Source organism: Chrysemys picta, chromosome 19 (genome assembly GCF_011386835.1).
Source record: "Chrysemys picta bellii isolate R12L10 chromosome 19, ASM1138683v2, whole genome shotgun sequence".
Lineage (NCBI taxonomy): Eukaryota > Metazoa > Chordata > Testudines > Emydidae > Chrysemys > Chrysemys picta.
Window position 1 is genome coordinate 2716137 of NC_088809.1, and position 17397 is coordinate 2733533.

Consider the following 17397-nt stretch of genomic DNA (forward strand, 5'->3'; position numbering starts at 1 on the left):
TGAAGCTCTCCTCTGGCTGGCAGCAGTAATAATGCTGTGCTAACTTCATCACTCATACCAAAATGAATGAGTAAACAAAGCCCTTTGTTTAAAAATCCCTAATGGCTGTAATGTTTGCTGTCTTATTAGATGACATTCACGTGATCTGATTCGCATCCGACAGCTTGTTTTCAAAAAAGCCCAGGCTTTGGTCATGTCAACTCTGCTTAATAACCCAAATACACACAGGCAAATAGCAAGGGTACAAACTGGAACTTTTTGTTATAATATTGTAGAAAAGCATCCTAAAAATGCAGGGGCACTTAGACTGTCAGATGTATTGAGACCTTTACAGCTGCCTGTGACTAAACTAAGGAACAATGAGACATGGCGCTGCTGCGCTCTTGAGTTTTCTGACTTGCCTTAGAATTTGACACTGGTATTTACCTGCCCGTTCCTTACTGCAACATAAGCCTCTTAATCTTGCAAGGAAACCCTGCAATAAAACAGCTCAACTCAAACATTCTTCAAAGCTTAAAGAAAGCTGTCTGTCATCTGCTGTCCATGTGGACAACTAAATAGCAGTTGCCTGTGATGATCTGCTTGACTCTGCATTTTTGTGTCTTAGACGGGAAACAAGAAATCTAGTGTTACAGGAGATGCAACAGATGTTACGCTCAATTGAATGTCTCAGTTTAAAGTGAATGGAGCTCTGAGGTTAGTTATTGCTAAATTCTTTTGGCTTCTCGGATGCCCTCCCATTAGGTTCTGTTCAGAACCTTTTTACAGGGCTGCCTGCTGCTGAACTTTGCATAAGGAGATGAATTTTTTTCAGTATAAGTCGACGTGCTCAAAGTTCCTATCAGAGCAAGATAGACAATGGTCTAATGGCTGCGCTTGTAAGCTGTAAAGACAGTAGCTGCCATGGTGATGCATCAATGCCTAGGCAGCTGAGGAGAGTGAAGTCTTTTCTTTGAGAATATCAGTGTGTATGTTGCTTTGAAGTAATCCTGCTTTGAATTTTGCCTCATTTGCCATTCCAGCAGCAGACTGCAGTCCTGCGAGTCTGAGCTGAACCTCAAAGGAAGCAGTTTGTATGACAAACCACAAGCTAGGAGTAAATAAACTCCTTTTCAGATTAACAACCCCCCCCCCCCGTATGTTTCTGTAAAACAAAATAGAATATTTCAAAGCAAAGTGGGCCTGTGTGAACATGACTTACAGAAGCTGGGACACCTTAGCCCAGCAAGAGCACTTGCTAACCAAAGCTTTAAGAACATGTGGCTTGCCAAGCTAGATTGGACCTGAGATCCATTTAGTTTCCTATCCTGTCTCTGACAATGGCCAGCACCAGATGCTGTTGGAGCCTATCTAGTATGGGCTGAGTATGTGTCTAAGGCTACGTCTACACTACGGCGGGGGGGGAGGGGAGGGAGGGGTCGACTTCAGATACGCAAATTCAGCTACGGGAATAGCATAGCTGAATTCAACGTATCTGATCCGACTTACCCTGCTGTGAGGACGGCAGCAAATGGACCGCCGCGGCTCCCCCGTCGACGGCGCTTACTCCTACCTGGGCTGGTGGAGTACGCATGTCGATTCGGGGATTGATTATCGCATCCTGACGAGACGCGATAAATCGATCCCCGAGAGATCGATTTCTACCCGCTGATCTGGGCAGGTAGTGAAGACAAGCCCTCAGATATAGCATAGCCTTGATACAATTAGCAAAGCTCTAATAAGTCTTCTCATCATGCAGCGTTAATTGGATACAGGGCTGTTCATTTACTGTCCCAAAAAGCCATGCAGTTTAGAAAGAGCTGCCACTTTCCTTCTCAGAAGGGTGGATTTCAGAATGTCATCATTGAAGTACTTTAGGCCAGAAGGAGCTGTATTAATCAGGATGACGGGTGCTGGCAGTTACTTCTGCCCTAGTGTGCTCTGTCTGATTCTAATAAGCATTTTTTGTTGTTGTTGAAAACCAGGTTTGTGCTCTCTGGGAACCTGCACGGGGGCTCTGTGGTTGCCAGCTATCCCTATGACGACTCTCCCATGCACGAGCCCAATGGAATCTATAGCAAATCAGCTGATGATGAAGTGTTTAAATACCTGGCAAAAGCCTATGCTTCGAACCACCCGATAATGAAAACTGGCACCCCAAACTGCCCAGGGGAGCAGTTTGAGACATTCAAGGATGGCATCACCAATGGAGCTCATTGGTATGATGTAGAAGGTAAGTTATTTCAGTATATTGCTTAGCAGGGTTCTGCAACTCTTGGTCTGGATCCCATCTTGATGGCATGTGTCATAGAGCCCTCCCCTCTCCTTATATTTTCATGGGCCATCTTAGCTCCCATTAGCTGCCAAACATCATTGTAGCAATTGCTGCAGTTGAAAAGTAATGGTAAGAAAGGAATATATTTTTAGCTTTTAATGCAGCTGTAAAGGAAGCAAAATGGTGCCATGGGCCACCCGCAAGTGCTTGGTGGATCACAGTTTGGGAACCTGGTGTAGGGGGTTAAAGTCTATTGTGTGTTGTCAAATATGCTTAGGGTAACTGCACGGCCAGCTCCCATAATTATAATGGGGAACTGGGCATACAAACTCCTTAGGTATATTTGAAAATCCCCACCTAAACTGTCTAGGGGGTGGAAACCATTAGTTAGTAGATCACTAGTCATTCCTCTGAACAAAGTTATTTGTATGGTCGATGCAATTCACTGTCTGATTCTCTTTAGTCTCTTACGTTCCATTGAACATTCTCTTCAGGGAAGTCTGGAATGTCTGATAATGGGTGGTCTTCTGCTCTGGTAACTTAGAGACACTTAGCTTCTGATGTTTTAAACAGCCCCTTTCTTAACCTAAGATTAGCTTATCTTCCCCATGCCCTGTTCTTTGGCGGGGAAATGGCATGACTCAGCCATATTGAAGAGTGACTGCTCTGTCATTGATAGGTACTTGCCTCCCACAAATTATCATACCGGTCCTATTGGCATGTGATGACATGCTATTCCTGCAAAGTCCCATGGGCCAGCAGAACTATTAATCATTACTGCATCCTGAGTTTGCTCTCGTCCTAGCTCCCAGCAGAGGCTGTTACGCAAACATAGACTTGCCAGATAGGGTGGGGTTTCTTATCATGAAGGACAAAATAGAAATGTAGAGCTAGTGTAGTACAGTTCTGTAAACAGCTCCCCTCCAGTCTTTGCCCACTCTGAGGCTGAGGGGGCGATGGAGTGAGCTGTACGTAAGCTGCAGAATTAGAAAGCCCTAGTGAAGGCTTGAAATTTTATTGAGCAGTAATTCCTAAAAGATGATGATGATCTGAAGTCTGGGTTTAGGAGCTGAATGACTCGTGTGTAAACCTCAAATTCACACTTCTTGGGACGGAATTCAGATACTGGTCTGTAACACACCATACGCTTGTAGAGGAAAAAGGTCTAGATCTGTTTTCCCCATTATAGCTGATTCATTGCTGGGGATTTCACTGTCCAAATAATACTCAGTTTTACGGTGTTTCCTTAATAGCTGCTTCCTACTCCCGCCCGCTGAGCACACCTAAGTTGGACAGGCTGTAGGTTGCCTGGCTAAACAAGGTTTATTGTGTTTGTACAGGGAATCAGAACAAGTGAAGGATTGTGGAAGGAACCTATGACTGCTTTAGCTAGAACCAGGATATCCTGGAGCTACCTTACTCTGGTGGCAGTTGTATAAACCATCGAAGCCAGTCAGCTTGTATATTACAGCAGTAATGTTTCCAGACCTTGCCATGAACTAATTGATCCATAGCTGAACATTTTGTGTACCTGAAATAAGTGTGCTGTGGAGGAACATCTACTGTTGGGTCTCTCAACCTCCGTGTCCTCCTAATCCTGAGGTTTGGTAGCAGTAGTAGGTAAGCACTTGCAGACAGCCCTGTAACTTCGAAGTCTGACACTGGCTCTCTAGTGTACAACAACTAGCCAAGCACAAACCGCCAGGTTTTGTAAGCATGTTCTTGATGGCTTCTGCGTCAGCATCCTGGGGCTTTTAAGCAACTGCTACTTTCAGATCCTGGTTGACGAGGCTTTTCTACACGTGTTCTCGCTGAGGACATGACAGAAGGAAGGCATGAGTGTCCTCCATTTCGTTCATGCAGTCAGTGGGGTTTGAAATCTGTCCAGTACAGAGACTTAGAGAGGCTTCCAACTTCACTGTGATCACAAGCCCCTCAGCAATGGGGAACCGTAAACTCTAATTCAGGTAGTCTCCAACCCTGCAGACTTGCTTTTATGTGACTTAGAGGAAGTGACTGTGGGGAAACTAAGCAAAATAGAATTCACAGCACACACAAGAAGGCTTGGCTAGTGACTTATAAACATTGTGTTCGCACCAACCACTAGAGTGAAGGACAGGTGAGACTTGGCAATCCAGGAGCCTTTAAATGCACATATGCAGTTAGTCTCATAAACAGTGCTTTAACGAGTCCTAGTAATTACTATTTAAAGGCACCATGCTCACATGTGGTGCTTTTGCAATCAATAAAGTCAGTCCCTGCCCTGAGATTATAACTGAGACATGACCCAAAGAGGCTGAGAAATGAGAAGGGAATATGGGAGCTTAAGGCTTCCAGCAAGGACTGATTGTGATGGTGTGTGCAGTCGGTGGGTTCCTTCTGTTTTTTTAATGCATTAACATTGATGGGTGGTGTCGGATGAAAGACAGGCAGAGGGGAGGGAAGCCTGCTACGTGCAACATTTATTGAAATTGCCAAAAATTCAATTAAAGATCACCTGACTCTTCAGCTCTGTGCCAGGGATCTCTGAGGCTTATAGTGGGTTCTGGAACTACTTGTTAAAGTGCTATGAAATGAAGACCCCAAGATTCTGGTGCCCCTGGGAGAGGATTATGGGTACATTTTCCTAACCTCAGCTAATGTGCAATGCCTGCAGCAGGACTGCTAAAGGTTTGTGGCCATGTGTATGCTACAGCCTGCAGATTAAAATGTGCCAGGAAAGTGGCCAGGTTTTCAGTGACTTAAACCCATGTGGGGAGGAGGGGGAAGAAGGGACATCATTTCTCAACAGAGCAACTTTCTCCTGCTGTATTTTATCTTGTGTAATCAAACCTACCAGAAGGCAGACTGCTGTGGGATTCATTGTCCTGAACTTGGAGTCACTGGTCAAACGTTGTGCTGAGGCCAGATCCCGTTGGCCCTCGTTTCTGAGTTTGCAAACGAGTGTGTGTTTTGCGTGGGTGTGGTGTTGAACTAAAGTGGCATGTGCAGGGCCATGGGAGTAATCCTGAAGGTCAAGTCATAAAAAATGTGGTCCTCTGAGCCACCGCTGAACTTTGCTTCTGCTCTCCAGCTCCTTAGATTAGCACAGGTCAGGCTGGAGACTTTGGAAACTATCTTTGTTCCATGCTCAAAAACAACAAGGAGTCTGGTGGCACCTTAAAGACTAACAGATATATTTGGGCATAAGCTTTCGTGAGTAAAAACCTCACTTCTTCGGATGCATCCGAAGAAGTGAGGTTTTTACTCACGAAAGCTTATGCCCAAATATATCTGTTAGTCTTTAAGGTGCCACCAGACTCCTTGTTGTTTTTGTAGATACAGACTAACACGGCTACCCCCTGATACTTGTTCCATGCTCAGTTACTCTTCCTTTTTTTAACTCCCCTGCACACAACATAGTTATTCTTAACCTCAGCTGGGTGGCTGGTGGGCAGTGGAATTGTCAAATTGTCACATGGGGCATACTGTAGCTCAGTGCTGGACCGGGAGCACTGTGGAGTTGGTGTACTGTTACTGGAGATGGGATCCCGTGGCGGCTCTTGGGTTTAAAAAGGGAAATGACGTAATAGCCCTTTTGGAAATTGTTATGTTTGAGATGTGCATGCTTGCTGTGTTTCATAAAGTAATTATATAGAGTCTGACGGTCTCTGTACTGGACAGATTTCAAACCCCATGAATGGACACTCATGCCTTCCTTCTGTCCCTTCCTCAGCGAGAACACATGCATAAAAGCCTTGTCAGCCAGGATCTGAAAGTAACAGTTGCTTAAAAGGCCCAGGATGCTGATGCAGAAGCCAAAAGGGCTATTATCTTCATCTTCTAGGTGTCTTGCAAATGGATTGCTTGAATATTTGCTCCTTTATCTCTCTGGCTGCTGAAGTTAAGCTGAGGATGTGATGTGGTCCCCATCCCTTTACCCAAGATTGAGAGGCAAATTCAGCCTCAAAGCCTCTTTCACCGCCTGAAGTCCCTTCCCCGAAGGGAATAAGCTCTTGTGCAGTGTGCGGGTCTGTAGCTAATGCCTAGCAGCTGGAATTAGAAGTTGGATTTCTCCCTTTACCCCCACCCTCCCCCAGGTGTGATCGCTGACTAATGGACCAAAACATTCCTCTGCCTGCTTGGTGTTGCTGCCAGCAGCACGCCAATGAGCAGTCGGGTGTCTGATCAGAAGGAAGTGACTTGCATCATCTGTTTAATCACCTCTTTAGCTTATTCTGTGCCATCTGGCCCCTGCAGAGCTAAAGGGACAGTTTGTTCTTCAGGGGAAGAGGACATATTCATTATGGCATCCTTAGGGGCATAGGATACAGCTTCTTAGGCTAAATATATTGGCCCAGCAAGCTTGGGGCTAAAGGGATTTCTCTTTCCAATGACTTTAGATTTTGCTAAGGAGGCTGGACCGAAGGGTTTTCCTCCTTGCAGACAGAATACATTGGTGGTATTCATAATACTAGTAGGCTAGACCAGGGCTCGATTCCCACAGCCATCCACCTGTTGTGTAGTTTGGCAGGGGATGGGAATAAGAGCACAGTGGCATGTGTGCACACAGATCTCGGGAGCAGGGGGTTGGGTTCTGCTGCTTGTGCTTATCCCCTTATCACAGCGGGTCAGCTGGTGGGATTCTCGCCGGAGCTGGAGGCTGGGACACTTAAGGAGATGAGCACTCAACGGGTCTCTTCTCAGGGCCAAGGCTAGCCAGAACCTGCTCTCTCCTGGGTCAGTTGGGTACTGAGGAGCTATTAACCCGCATGAAGTGCTTTGAGTGCCGCCGCCGCCCCCCCCCCCCGCCCCCCCCCCCCCCCGCTGCTAGTGCTGCTGCTGGCTGCAGGGCCTGGCGGGGCGGGGGGGGTCAGCTCTCCTGCTGCTGACACAGCCAGGGAAACATGAGAGGGGAGAGGGGGGACTGCTGAGACAGCTCTGCAGCAACTTCTCAGACCACAACTAAGGGCTTCCAGTTCCTCTAGCAAGAGCGAGGAGCACTGGTTCATTTTCCTGTTTGCACTCCACTGTGGTGCAAAGGGGAGGTGCCCCCCCCATCCTCCCTAAATGGTGCCCCTGCTCAGCTGCCACTCCTGACATGAAACTGACACAGCAAGGAGTGGAGTTCTCAGAAGCAGCCCTTAAATCTCGGATGTTGGTTCTCCCCCTCCTCCCCCCCCCCCCCCCCAGCCCCTACACTCCCTGCCCACCTGCAGTGCCAGGTAGGGCCTGGCTTCCATGTTATTGTTTGGGTCTGTCCGTGTTTTCATTAACAGGGATTTCATAGGGCCCTAATTATCCCAAAACCGATTATACCAGCTCCACAGAATGAAAGTACATTCTGTCTTAGTTTCTGACACTCGTTGCTTTGTTCTTTGTGCTCTGCTGTGTGGTGTCATCTGACACCCCTAGTCACAGATGTCTTTTAAATGCTGAGCGAAGGAGTACTTGGGCTCTCTGCAAACCTCGGAATCCTTTGTGTAAAGGGCTGTGTGATTGTGTAGCTAACACAATTAAAATTCCATAGCATGCAGTGAGTTAGTTTTGCAAAAAGTGATGTGTTTGAGACCTACTCTAGTCTGCCACTCAGTTTTGGTTGAGCATTTGTCTCAGACTCCAGTGAATGGCAGGTGAAGCACTGGATACACTTTTCATGTATTGGTGTCTCAGACTCATAACTTCCTGCTATGAACAGATGGTTAACAACTGGCCAAGCTTTGTTTTACTCCACATGGCATTTGCTCGTGGAAGCAGACTGCTGTGAGTTGTTTCTGAGACTGAAGGTAGATGAACGCTGACCTTTTCTTCTGCTGCTGTCAGTCGCTCTTAAAAAACAAACTGCCAAACCCTTCAGCGAAGATCTGTATAATTCTCCAATGTCTGTTTGCCCAGAGTGAGAAGCGCCGCATGGTTCACTTGTTTGTGTTTAGTTTCAGGCTTGGGTTCTCATGCACTAGCGCAGTGCTGCAGTAGTTCTGTTAACACTGCAGCAGAATGAACTCATTACATTTCCATTTGCTTAAACAAAAGACTCCTGGAAATATTTCCATATTGGTCTCATCTTGTGAAAGCTTTTATTGACCATATAAAGTTTGGGTCCTCTTTGATCTGATAATGTCTCTTCTAAAAAAATGCCTTCAGGGCACTTAACTTCTTCCCCTCATCTTATCCTGCTGTAAGAGTTCACCTCGGTGTTGAGGATTAATTAGCATGGTGTCTCTGCTCTTGGCTCCATAACGGCTAGACTAGCTAATGTTTTGTTATTTACAACGTAGAGTTAAGTCAGTGTTTCCCTACACAAGAGGCGGCCCCAGAAGAGGCGGCCCCAGTTTGGGAAACCCCGAGTTAAGTTGCTACACTCAGTGCCCTGGCTGCAAGGGTGTGGTTTGGTCTGTCAGGCCGACTTTGAAGCCTGTTTCATGAACTTGTTTGGCTGTTTTGTAACATGCTGGTTACTGTTGAAACCTGTCGAGCACTCAGAGCTGTAATACAGCTGTGTGACAGAGCTGTAACAGTGAGGCGTGACCCTGAAATGCCGGAAGGGCCGTGGTGGAACAGTTGCAGTGTCCAGGATGGAGAGATGAGCTGACTCAGTGAAGTGTGGCCATAGGAACTTCCAAATATCCCGCCACAGAAGGGACAGAGGTGCTCATTGGCACTGGGCAGCCTTTCAGACTCTTATCCGAGTGCCTGCGGCTGCCATTGCAAGGCAGGCCGACGGTTACAGAGCAAAGAAAGTGGAACTGCTTCTAGATCATCTTAAGATTTTAAAACAAACTCAAGCCCATGCCCTCCTTCACTCTTCCAAATACTCAGGGAAGTTTGGGTGACCTAGCTCTTAGCTAGTGAGCGGTCCCCAAATACTGCTGGGTATCTAAGGAAGCAGCCGTTCAGTGAGGTAGTGCGATTCTTTGGGCTGGGAGGCTAGCATCTAGCGATGACGGGTACTGTGCCGCAGGGGGCTAATACTGTCACAGCTGATGCTCCCAATCAGAACAAAAGTCGGGCTGCTGTTGCTGTAACTGCTCACCAGTGACTGAAGTGAGGGGTGATGGATAAATGGCAGCCTCAGATCAAGGGTACAGGGGAGAACCACATGGCACTTTGGTAGCACTGGAGGCAGGGGGACAATTCTGCACCCAGCAGCGGACCGGGTGCGGGTGACAGTTCTGAAAGCTGCATCAGCATTGTTGTCACTACCCACAACCACTTTGAAAGCTGTTCTCCTGACCTGATACAGAAGTAGGGAGCAAGGCGGACCTGCGTTCAGCCCTGCAAGCCTCCTCCACAGGTACCTCGTAGCTCCGTGAGATGCTGCTGGTTTGCAAGAGGGCTTCAGGGTGGGAGGTACTTCCTGAATCTGGCATTTCACCAGCATTCTTCTTTGTGACCAATCTTCTCTCGTTCCCCAGGGGGGATGCAGGATTACAACTACGTTTGGGCCGACTGCTTTGAGATCACTTTGGAGCTGTCCTGCTGCAAGTACCCAATGGCGTCCCAGCTTCAGCAGGAATGGGAGTATAACCGGGAATCTCTCCTCACCTTCATTGAGAAGGTAAAACGTGCTCTGTCTTCTCAGGAGGTGGAACGGGCTTGCGCACCAGAGGTACAAGGCCTAGGGGCACCTGACTGGCAGATCAAACCCCAGAGTACAGGGTGTGGAGTGTTCGTGGCCCTATGGCTAATAGCTTAGGTTGCCCTGTGGTCATGTGACAGCTATGAATTAACAGAAGTCACCAGCTATAAGGAAGCTTTGCTTCTCTGTGGTCCTGCTGCAGTGCTGTATCGCTGCTATACGCGGCAGGGCCTGTTTAGACAGGGTTGCAAATGTTGACAGGTTTTGGTCCCTCTCCATGGGGAAAGTAGACCTGCCATGGGGAGCCCAAGGGATTTCCGAGCGGTAGCGTCTGTTTCTTTTATCCTGGGATTTGTCTCCTAGTGGAATGGTCCAGTCAAACTTCCCTCTGAACTACAGGCTGGGTGGGCACTTCTGCCCAGCTAACTCTGTTCTAAACTTACCAGCATTGGTGGCGATGGGGCAAGGATCCATCTGTACCTGGAGTGATTTGTCTTGATCAGTTCCTGTTTGATTTGTTTCCCCAGGTCCACATGGGAGTAAAAGGGTTTGTCAGGGACTCGGTCACTGGGTCTGGCCTGGCAAACGCGACCATTGCTGTTGCTGGCATCGATCATAACATCACGGCGGGCAGATTTGGGGACTACCACAGACTGCTCGTGCCTGGAACTTATAACATCACAGCAGCTGTCGTAGGGTAACGTCTCTGAAGCAGACCGGGTCCTGTACGGCTACGCGTGCTCATTTTCACAGTCTGTTCATGCTTATGGGGTTTGGCTAGAAGCTGCTACTGTTGATTCTTTCCTGTGATGGTGCCAGGCTGCAGCTCCATGTGCTGACTTGTCCTGCATTCCACACTGAGCACTCTTGCCCCTGGAGCGCCACCGTTTGGGGTGGCGCAGTGTGGGTGAAGGAGGCAGCGGTAAAGCCTATAAAGGTAGCGTCACCAGATGGGTTAAAGTCCCTTCCCGTAGCTTGCTGCCAAGGCAGTCCTAGAGGGGCCGTTGTTGAGAAGAGTGCTGTAGACAGGAGCTCAGCCTCCCGTGACTCTCTGGCAGGGTTGTCGTCCTTGCGGGCAACGCAGTGTGACCTGACGGCGTGCGGGCTGGTGAATCTCTGGTGTAGCTTTTAAAGTACCAGCCCTGTTCTTTGTGGTGATGGGAGGTAGTGCTGGGAAAAGAGACCGCTCTAGTATAGCACCCTGGGCTTGGCTTATAGCTTCCTGTTTCGCTGATTGAATCTCCTGTTGAAAGCAGACTCGTGTCTTTCTCAGTTATGTGCCAATGACTGTAGAGAACATTGAGGTGAAAGAAGGGGCTGCAACAGGGGTGGACTTCTCCCTGCAACCTACTGTCCTGGTACCTGTTCCTGACCCTACGCCAGCCCCCGCCACTGCTGCCCCAGGCTCCGCTACCAATGCCACTGCCACAGCGAAGGCAGCAAGCCCAACTTCTCTCCACCAGCCGCTCCAGCCTGAGGACTTTCGCCACCACCACTTCCCTGACATGGAGATCTTCCTGCGGAGGTACGCCAGCGAGTACACCAACATCACACGCCTCTACTCGGTGGGCAAGTCAGTGGAACAAAGGGAGCTGTATGTGATGGAGATATCGGATAACCCAGGCGTCCACGAACCAGGTAACTGGCCAGCCCCATGAAATCCTTCCGTAACGTCTTGCCTGGGCACCTCCGGAGCAGAGTGAGCCAGGGCCTCTGCCAGATGGCTTCTCAGATGCCTTGGAGTGCAGCTGTGGGAGCTGTATGTGCACACTGGAGAGGGTTGGGGGGTGCTGGTGATTCAGTCGTGCCCAGATAGCTGGATTGTGAGCCCCGCCAGGCAGGGACACGGTCACCTTGTTTGGAAATAACTTTGCACTGATGCCCACAATGTGCTATTTCAAGAGAAACAGAGGCATGTGTAGGGAACACTTGGTTAAATGAGGAGGCCCTTCCTAGTGGTTCTTCTGCAGCCCCTTGCACTGCTGTGGGAGGCCTCATGGCTGTCGTGTCTAGGCTTATTGATATTTCGAAAGCTTTGCAAGCAGAAGTGTTTCTGCCTGCGCTCTTGGATACGGATGCTGACTGGTGCCCTAGAGCCGTGGTGTGGCTGGCCCTCCCGCTCACGTTCCACACCGTGGCTGCTATAACGCAAGCCAGACGCTGCAGACAAGGTAGCCAGACTCAGATGCGCTGCACAGTGCTGCTGGATGGGCTGCACACTCAACCTGCAGTATGAAACAAACCTATTGTGCAGAGCTCAGTTCCCTGGTCTGCACAGGTGGATTGCCTGAGCTTCCCAGGGAAATGGGGAGTGGTCCCCTGTGGGGGCCTTCCTTGGACACTGCCCACTGCATTAGCCCCTCTTGGTGATGCAGAACTGCTGCCTTCCTCATCTGAGTCACTCAAAGAGATTCCAGGGGGATCTCAGTCTCTTTGAGCTGTGCAAGGAACTCGCCCCTACATGGAGTTGTCCTGTCTCCGTGGCCAGCTGATGCCATCTCACTGCAGGAGGTAAACTGGGAGGGAGGTGACAAGGACTGCAAGGGGTTTCAGAGGCCTATCACAAGTGGGCTTGAGGTGCTAGTGTTCACGCTGGCTTTAGTCAAAACATTGCTGCTGGTACAATGAGCCTGCATTGATTCTGTTGCTGAAATGTCTGTTCTGCCCAGGTGAACCAGAGTTCAAGTACATTGGGAATATGCATGGGAATGAAGTAATAGGCCGAGAACTGCTTCTGAATCTCATCGACTATCTCTGCAAGAACTTTGGAACGGATCCTGAAGTAACAGAGTTGGTGCTTAACACCCGAATCCACATCATGCCCTCCATGAACCCTGATGGCTATGAAAAATCCCAAGAAGGTAGCTCTGCCTGTTACTAAACAGCCTTCATGCATGTAGGTTCAAGAGTGGGCATTGGGGAGTGTCTCAGTCATGGTGAAAGGGCCAGGAGCCTGATTTGTATTGCACAAAACTCTTCCTGTCCAGGAAGAGCAGAGAACGGGCTTGCTATATCTTTGTGGTAGGGTGGATCCACTTGTTCTTGATGTGCAAAGTGCTGTGCTTGAGTTCTAAATGGCTGAGGTGCCCTTTACGCTTCAGCAACAGCTGCAAATTGTCCCGGCCTTAGTCGTCGTCGTCCTTCTGTTCTTGTAGCTTTCCCAAGGCAAATCTTTAAACAAAGAAACCCAGCATTATCTAGACACAACTCAAACTTGCAGCATTCTGGTGCTGCCCGCTTTGTAACATCCATGCTAGGAGCTGGGCACTCTGAAAAGTGCTTTTCCAAGGACCATAAAATACAGAACTTATCATGAGGTTAGAATGGGTAAAGCAGCTGTGTGTGAGCTCTCTGAAGGGCAAAGCCAGTTCCTCAAATAGAGTCATAGACTTTAATGTCAGAAGGGACCGGTCTGATCATCTAGTCTGACCTCCTGCACAACGCAGGCCACAGAATCTCACCCACCCACTCCTGTAACAAACCCCTAGCCTATGTCTGAGCTATTGAAGTCCTCAAATCATCCTTTAAAGACTTCAAGGTGCAGAGAATCCTCCAGCAAGTGACCCGGGCCCCATACTACAGAGGAAGGCAAAAAAATAGTAGTAGCTCTTTACTTGGTTAAACGCAGATCGGGTGTAATGAAGCTAGTTTGGAGATGTAAGCACTGGTTTTTTTCTCTCATGCTATCAGTCCATCAAGATTGTTCCCCAATTTAAACGGCACTTGTCATCCCTCTCAGTGTACTGCCTAATAAAATCAGAAACCTAGTCAGAGCAGAGGACAAAGGCTCATAATGGTGACCACTCCAGCTAACAGCCGTCTCCCAGAGAGATGCATGCAGGAAGTGGGCTCCCTACTTAGGGGAATAGATTGTGGGGTACAGGACGCTGCGGGAAGCCAGCCCATTAGTATATCTCCTAAAGTCCCTGGGACTGTGGAACAGTGGGCTGGTGGAGAACGGAGGGTTCTGGGTAAGGAGCAGATGTATTGCTGTCTGTTGAAAGCAACCCCTTTTTTCCCTTGCTTTGAGGCAAACTGGTAATGGGTTTGTGCTGCTGTGACTGGGGGGGGATGCAGGCTGAATGTATCGTTTGTTGCTCAGGAGACAGAAGCAGCACAGTTGGCAGAAACAATAGTAACAACTATGACCTGAACCGGAACTTCCCAGACCAGTTCCTCCCAACGACCGACCCACTGCAGCCAGAGACTCTTGCTGTCATGAACTGGCTCCGGGCCTTTCCGTTCGTACTCTCGGCAAACTTGCATGGAGGTATGTAGACAACCAGCCTGCTGTAAAACTCCCCTTGTGGGAGAAGGGGGTCACTGCCCCACTGTGGAGGCTGAGTAACACTGGGGTGCTTCTGCTCTGTGTCTAGGAGCAGCGGCAGAAGTTTCTCTGTCTGGCCTGGCCTAAGGAATTGGCTTCCTTTTGCTCTAAAGAGCCTGGCAGATGGCCATAGTGCATTAAGGAGGGGCCACTGGCAGAAGGTAACTGCCACTCACCCCTGACGGGGGGCAGTTTATCTGGTCATCTTGAGGGGAAACTGCTACGTTCTTTCAGAATCTGAAAGATGAGGCACCCAGACCTTCTAGTCCGAGCGCGGTAAGAGCACCGATAAATGAGCCATGTTAAAGTCTCCATGGAATTAACTTCTGAGTGGTTCAGGGTTCGTCATCTTAAGGGCATCTGCGGTGCCAGGCACTCAGGTGGGCTGGATGTCTGGTTATGTATAAAATGAAAGGACCTAACTGGAACTACTTGGCATCATCGCTGAGCTGCTAGGTTCCCGATAATTGAATCAGTTGCCTCCTGGAGTGATCTAAGTTAATAGCCACTGCATGCTAACTTGTTCCTCAGACTGCTTGTCTGCTGGGGCTGTAGCTGCTGGCAGATGGTGGTTGCTCAAGTACTAATACACTGAATTCTTTAGTGCATTGATAAGTTGATCCAGACCTGGCTACAGTGCTGGGGTTTTTGTCCACCAGCACTGACGGCAAGTGTCTCATAGTGCTGTTAATGTAACTTTGTAAGAATCTCTTTAGTTTATCCAAGACTTGACTTATGCACAAATGTTTGTAACAAGAAGCCTTCCTAAGGGGTGAAGGGATGCAGTATTCAGAACTGCGGCTGGCCAAGGCTACCACTGACCCAAATACCTCTCCTTCTGTAAGCGTCCTTGACTCTTGCTTTCCCATCTCATTTGAAAATTGCCCCCATGGTCTGTGCCTAGCTTTCTTATGTGCAAGGGCAAAATGCTTAGTTGCAGCACTCCAGTTTCAGAATTGCTCTGATTTTCTTGGGTTAAGAACATTCCACTAGGATGGACTGGTAACTGTTACTACATGTTCACTGTCTCCTTTATCTACCTGGCTTAGTACTGTGGCTAATTCCATGCCTTGGCAAATACAGACTTGTTCTCTGGCGTTTTTTGGAAAAGCTTCCTCTATGCTAGGATTTAAAGATCCATTATAAAAGCATACTAAGTAGAATCTTGTTTCCCCTGCAGGTTCTTTAGTGGTTAATTACCCCTTTGATGATGATGAGAAAGGAATAGCCATCTACAGTAAATCACCAGATGATGGTGTGTTTCAGCAGCTTGCACTTTCTTATTCCAAGGTAAAGCTATAGTTAAAACAAAGCAATTGCTCATTATGCTTCGGTAACTCGTAGTGACTGATGGGTTTGCAAAAACTACTGGAACTGTTGGGGGGGGGGGGGGAGGGAAAGGGACTTGTGTAGGTAATGTTCATGGAGTCTTGCCCTTTAAGTGTAATATTGCCATCCCTCCCTGGGTTACAGCAGAACCAGTCTGGCAGGGGGCTGCCATTGCAGGAGCTAATTTCCAGCATAGTCAGCCTGGCAGGTGCTGTAGGACTAGCACCCTGTCCATATATTTGGAAGCCATTAAAAATTGATTATGCAAGACTCTGGGCTGAGGGACCGTAGTGCATACGGCAAATGAGCCACCGTGGGAGTCATGGGCGTGACCAGACGTGGATGGGCGTTCCATGGCTCTAGATAATCAGCGCTGGATTAGCAGTAGCTCCGAGAACTGCTGTATGCAGCTATATGTATTCATAAATATCCATCTGTATTTAATGTTTGCTGCCAAGTCCAAGATGCATATTCAAATGTAATGGACTTAACGTGGAAAGTGTTGCCACGGTACGTGCAAAGTCCAGGGTTCATGTGTGATCACTTCTGTTTTTCAGGAAAATACTCAGATGTACCAGGGCAGCCCTTGTAAGGACATGTACCCCAATGAGTATTTCCCCCATGGCATCACTAATGGGGCTCACTGGTATAATGTTCAAGGTAAAACACCATGTGGGGAAAAAACTGTTCATGGCCTTGAGTGCGGTGGATCTAGAGTCACATTCATATTGAAAAAACTGTCTGAATCTGTGGAAAAGAGATTCTGTCTTTAGAATTTCCTATTAATCACCTAGCTCTCTTCTCTGGTGGATCTAGCCCAGAGGGACCTGGGCCCCTTTTATAACCTCTAAGTTGTAGTTGGACAAAGTTATTCTGGACTGGGTGAATCTGTGCTATGCCTACCTGTGATCAGGTGGGCTGTGCTCTCCTGGATTTGCTTTTGGCTATTGGGAAGGAGGGTTTATAAAAACTTAAACATAACTTGCTACAGTCTATATTTTTGAGGTCCAAGTGTGAAAAATGTTTAGTTTAGGAATAAATCTATTCTTCCTGCATCTTGACAGTTCTCTGAAGCCTGGGGGAGGTCTCACCCTGTATAAACCTCTTCAGTTTTCTGTTACAAGGCAGCATTTTGCTGTTAGAATTTCACCCTGTGTGTCTCTAACTTCTCAAAGCTCTACAACTTAACAGCCAGGGTATTTTATGATTGTTGTAAGAAGATTTTGAGGTCCTTAATTATAGTTCTGATGTTTCTGCCTTAGGGGGGATGCAAGATTGGAACTACTTAAACACAAACTGCTTTGAAGTGACCATTGAGTTAGGCTGTGTGAAATACCCAAATGCTGAAGACTTGCCAAAATACTGGGAGCAGAACCACCGATCTCTGCTCCAGTTCATAAAACAGGTGAGATGCTACAATAACCAGCCAGCAGGGACAGAAATGCTGCATAATGCTTTACAGTGCCTCTGAAGTATCCCATGTAAGTCTGCTCACATTAGGGGATCCTGAGTGTGTCTAACTCTGGGCCCATCTGCAGATTGGAACGAGCACTGCTGCTTGGCCAGAATAGGAATTGTTGCAGTGTCAGGGAAACCATCCTGATTATCCGAAAAAACCACACGATGAGTTGTGAACGTAGCAGAAGTCCTTCGTAAAAGCTTAAGCCTGTGATGCATGCTCAGAAACAGGCGTAAAAACTTCATCCGGGGTCTCTTCGCCTTTCAGAAGTCTGGAGGAGACCCTATGCTATTATTTCTCTGGGATTTGGAATGGGAGTGCTGTGGAGGCATTTTTCAGACATGATGCATAAATGGAGGCATGTTGCAGTGTCAGATGTAGCAAAGTACTGTACCACTGTCTTGAGTGAAAGTTACTTGTGCCCCTCAGATGAAGCTGACTTCAAACCGGGTATTTACAGGGTACGTTTG

General features: G+C 48.1%; 1 protein-coding gene across 1 annotated transcript in view; it reads left to right on the plus strand.

Moving 5' to 3' along the window:
* The window catches only part of CPD (carboxypeptidase D), a 32372-nt gene that overhangs the window by 2140 nt on the left and 12835 nt on the right, over positions 1-17397 (plus strand). The window contains exons 2-10 of the mRNA XM_065572862.1: positions 1965-2212; positions 9649-9791; positions 10340-10509; positions 11086-11450; positions 12482-12673; positions 13915-14082; positions 15320-15429; positions 16026-16128; positions 16731-16873. Of these exons, the coding sequence (XP_065428934.1) occupies positions 1965-2212; positions 9649-9791; positions 10340-10509; positions 11086-11450; positions 12482-12673; positions 13915-14082; positions 15320-15429; positions 16026-16128; positions 16731-16873 (1642 nt within the window). The remainder of the gene's footprint in view (positions 1-1964; positions 2213-9648; positions 9792-10339; positions 10510-11085; positions 11451-12481; positions 12674-13914; positions 14083-15319; positions 15430-16025; positions 16129-16730; positions 16874-17397) is intronic.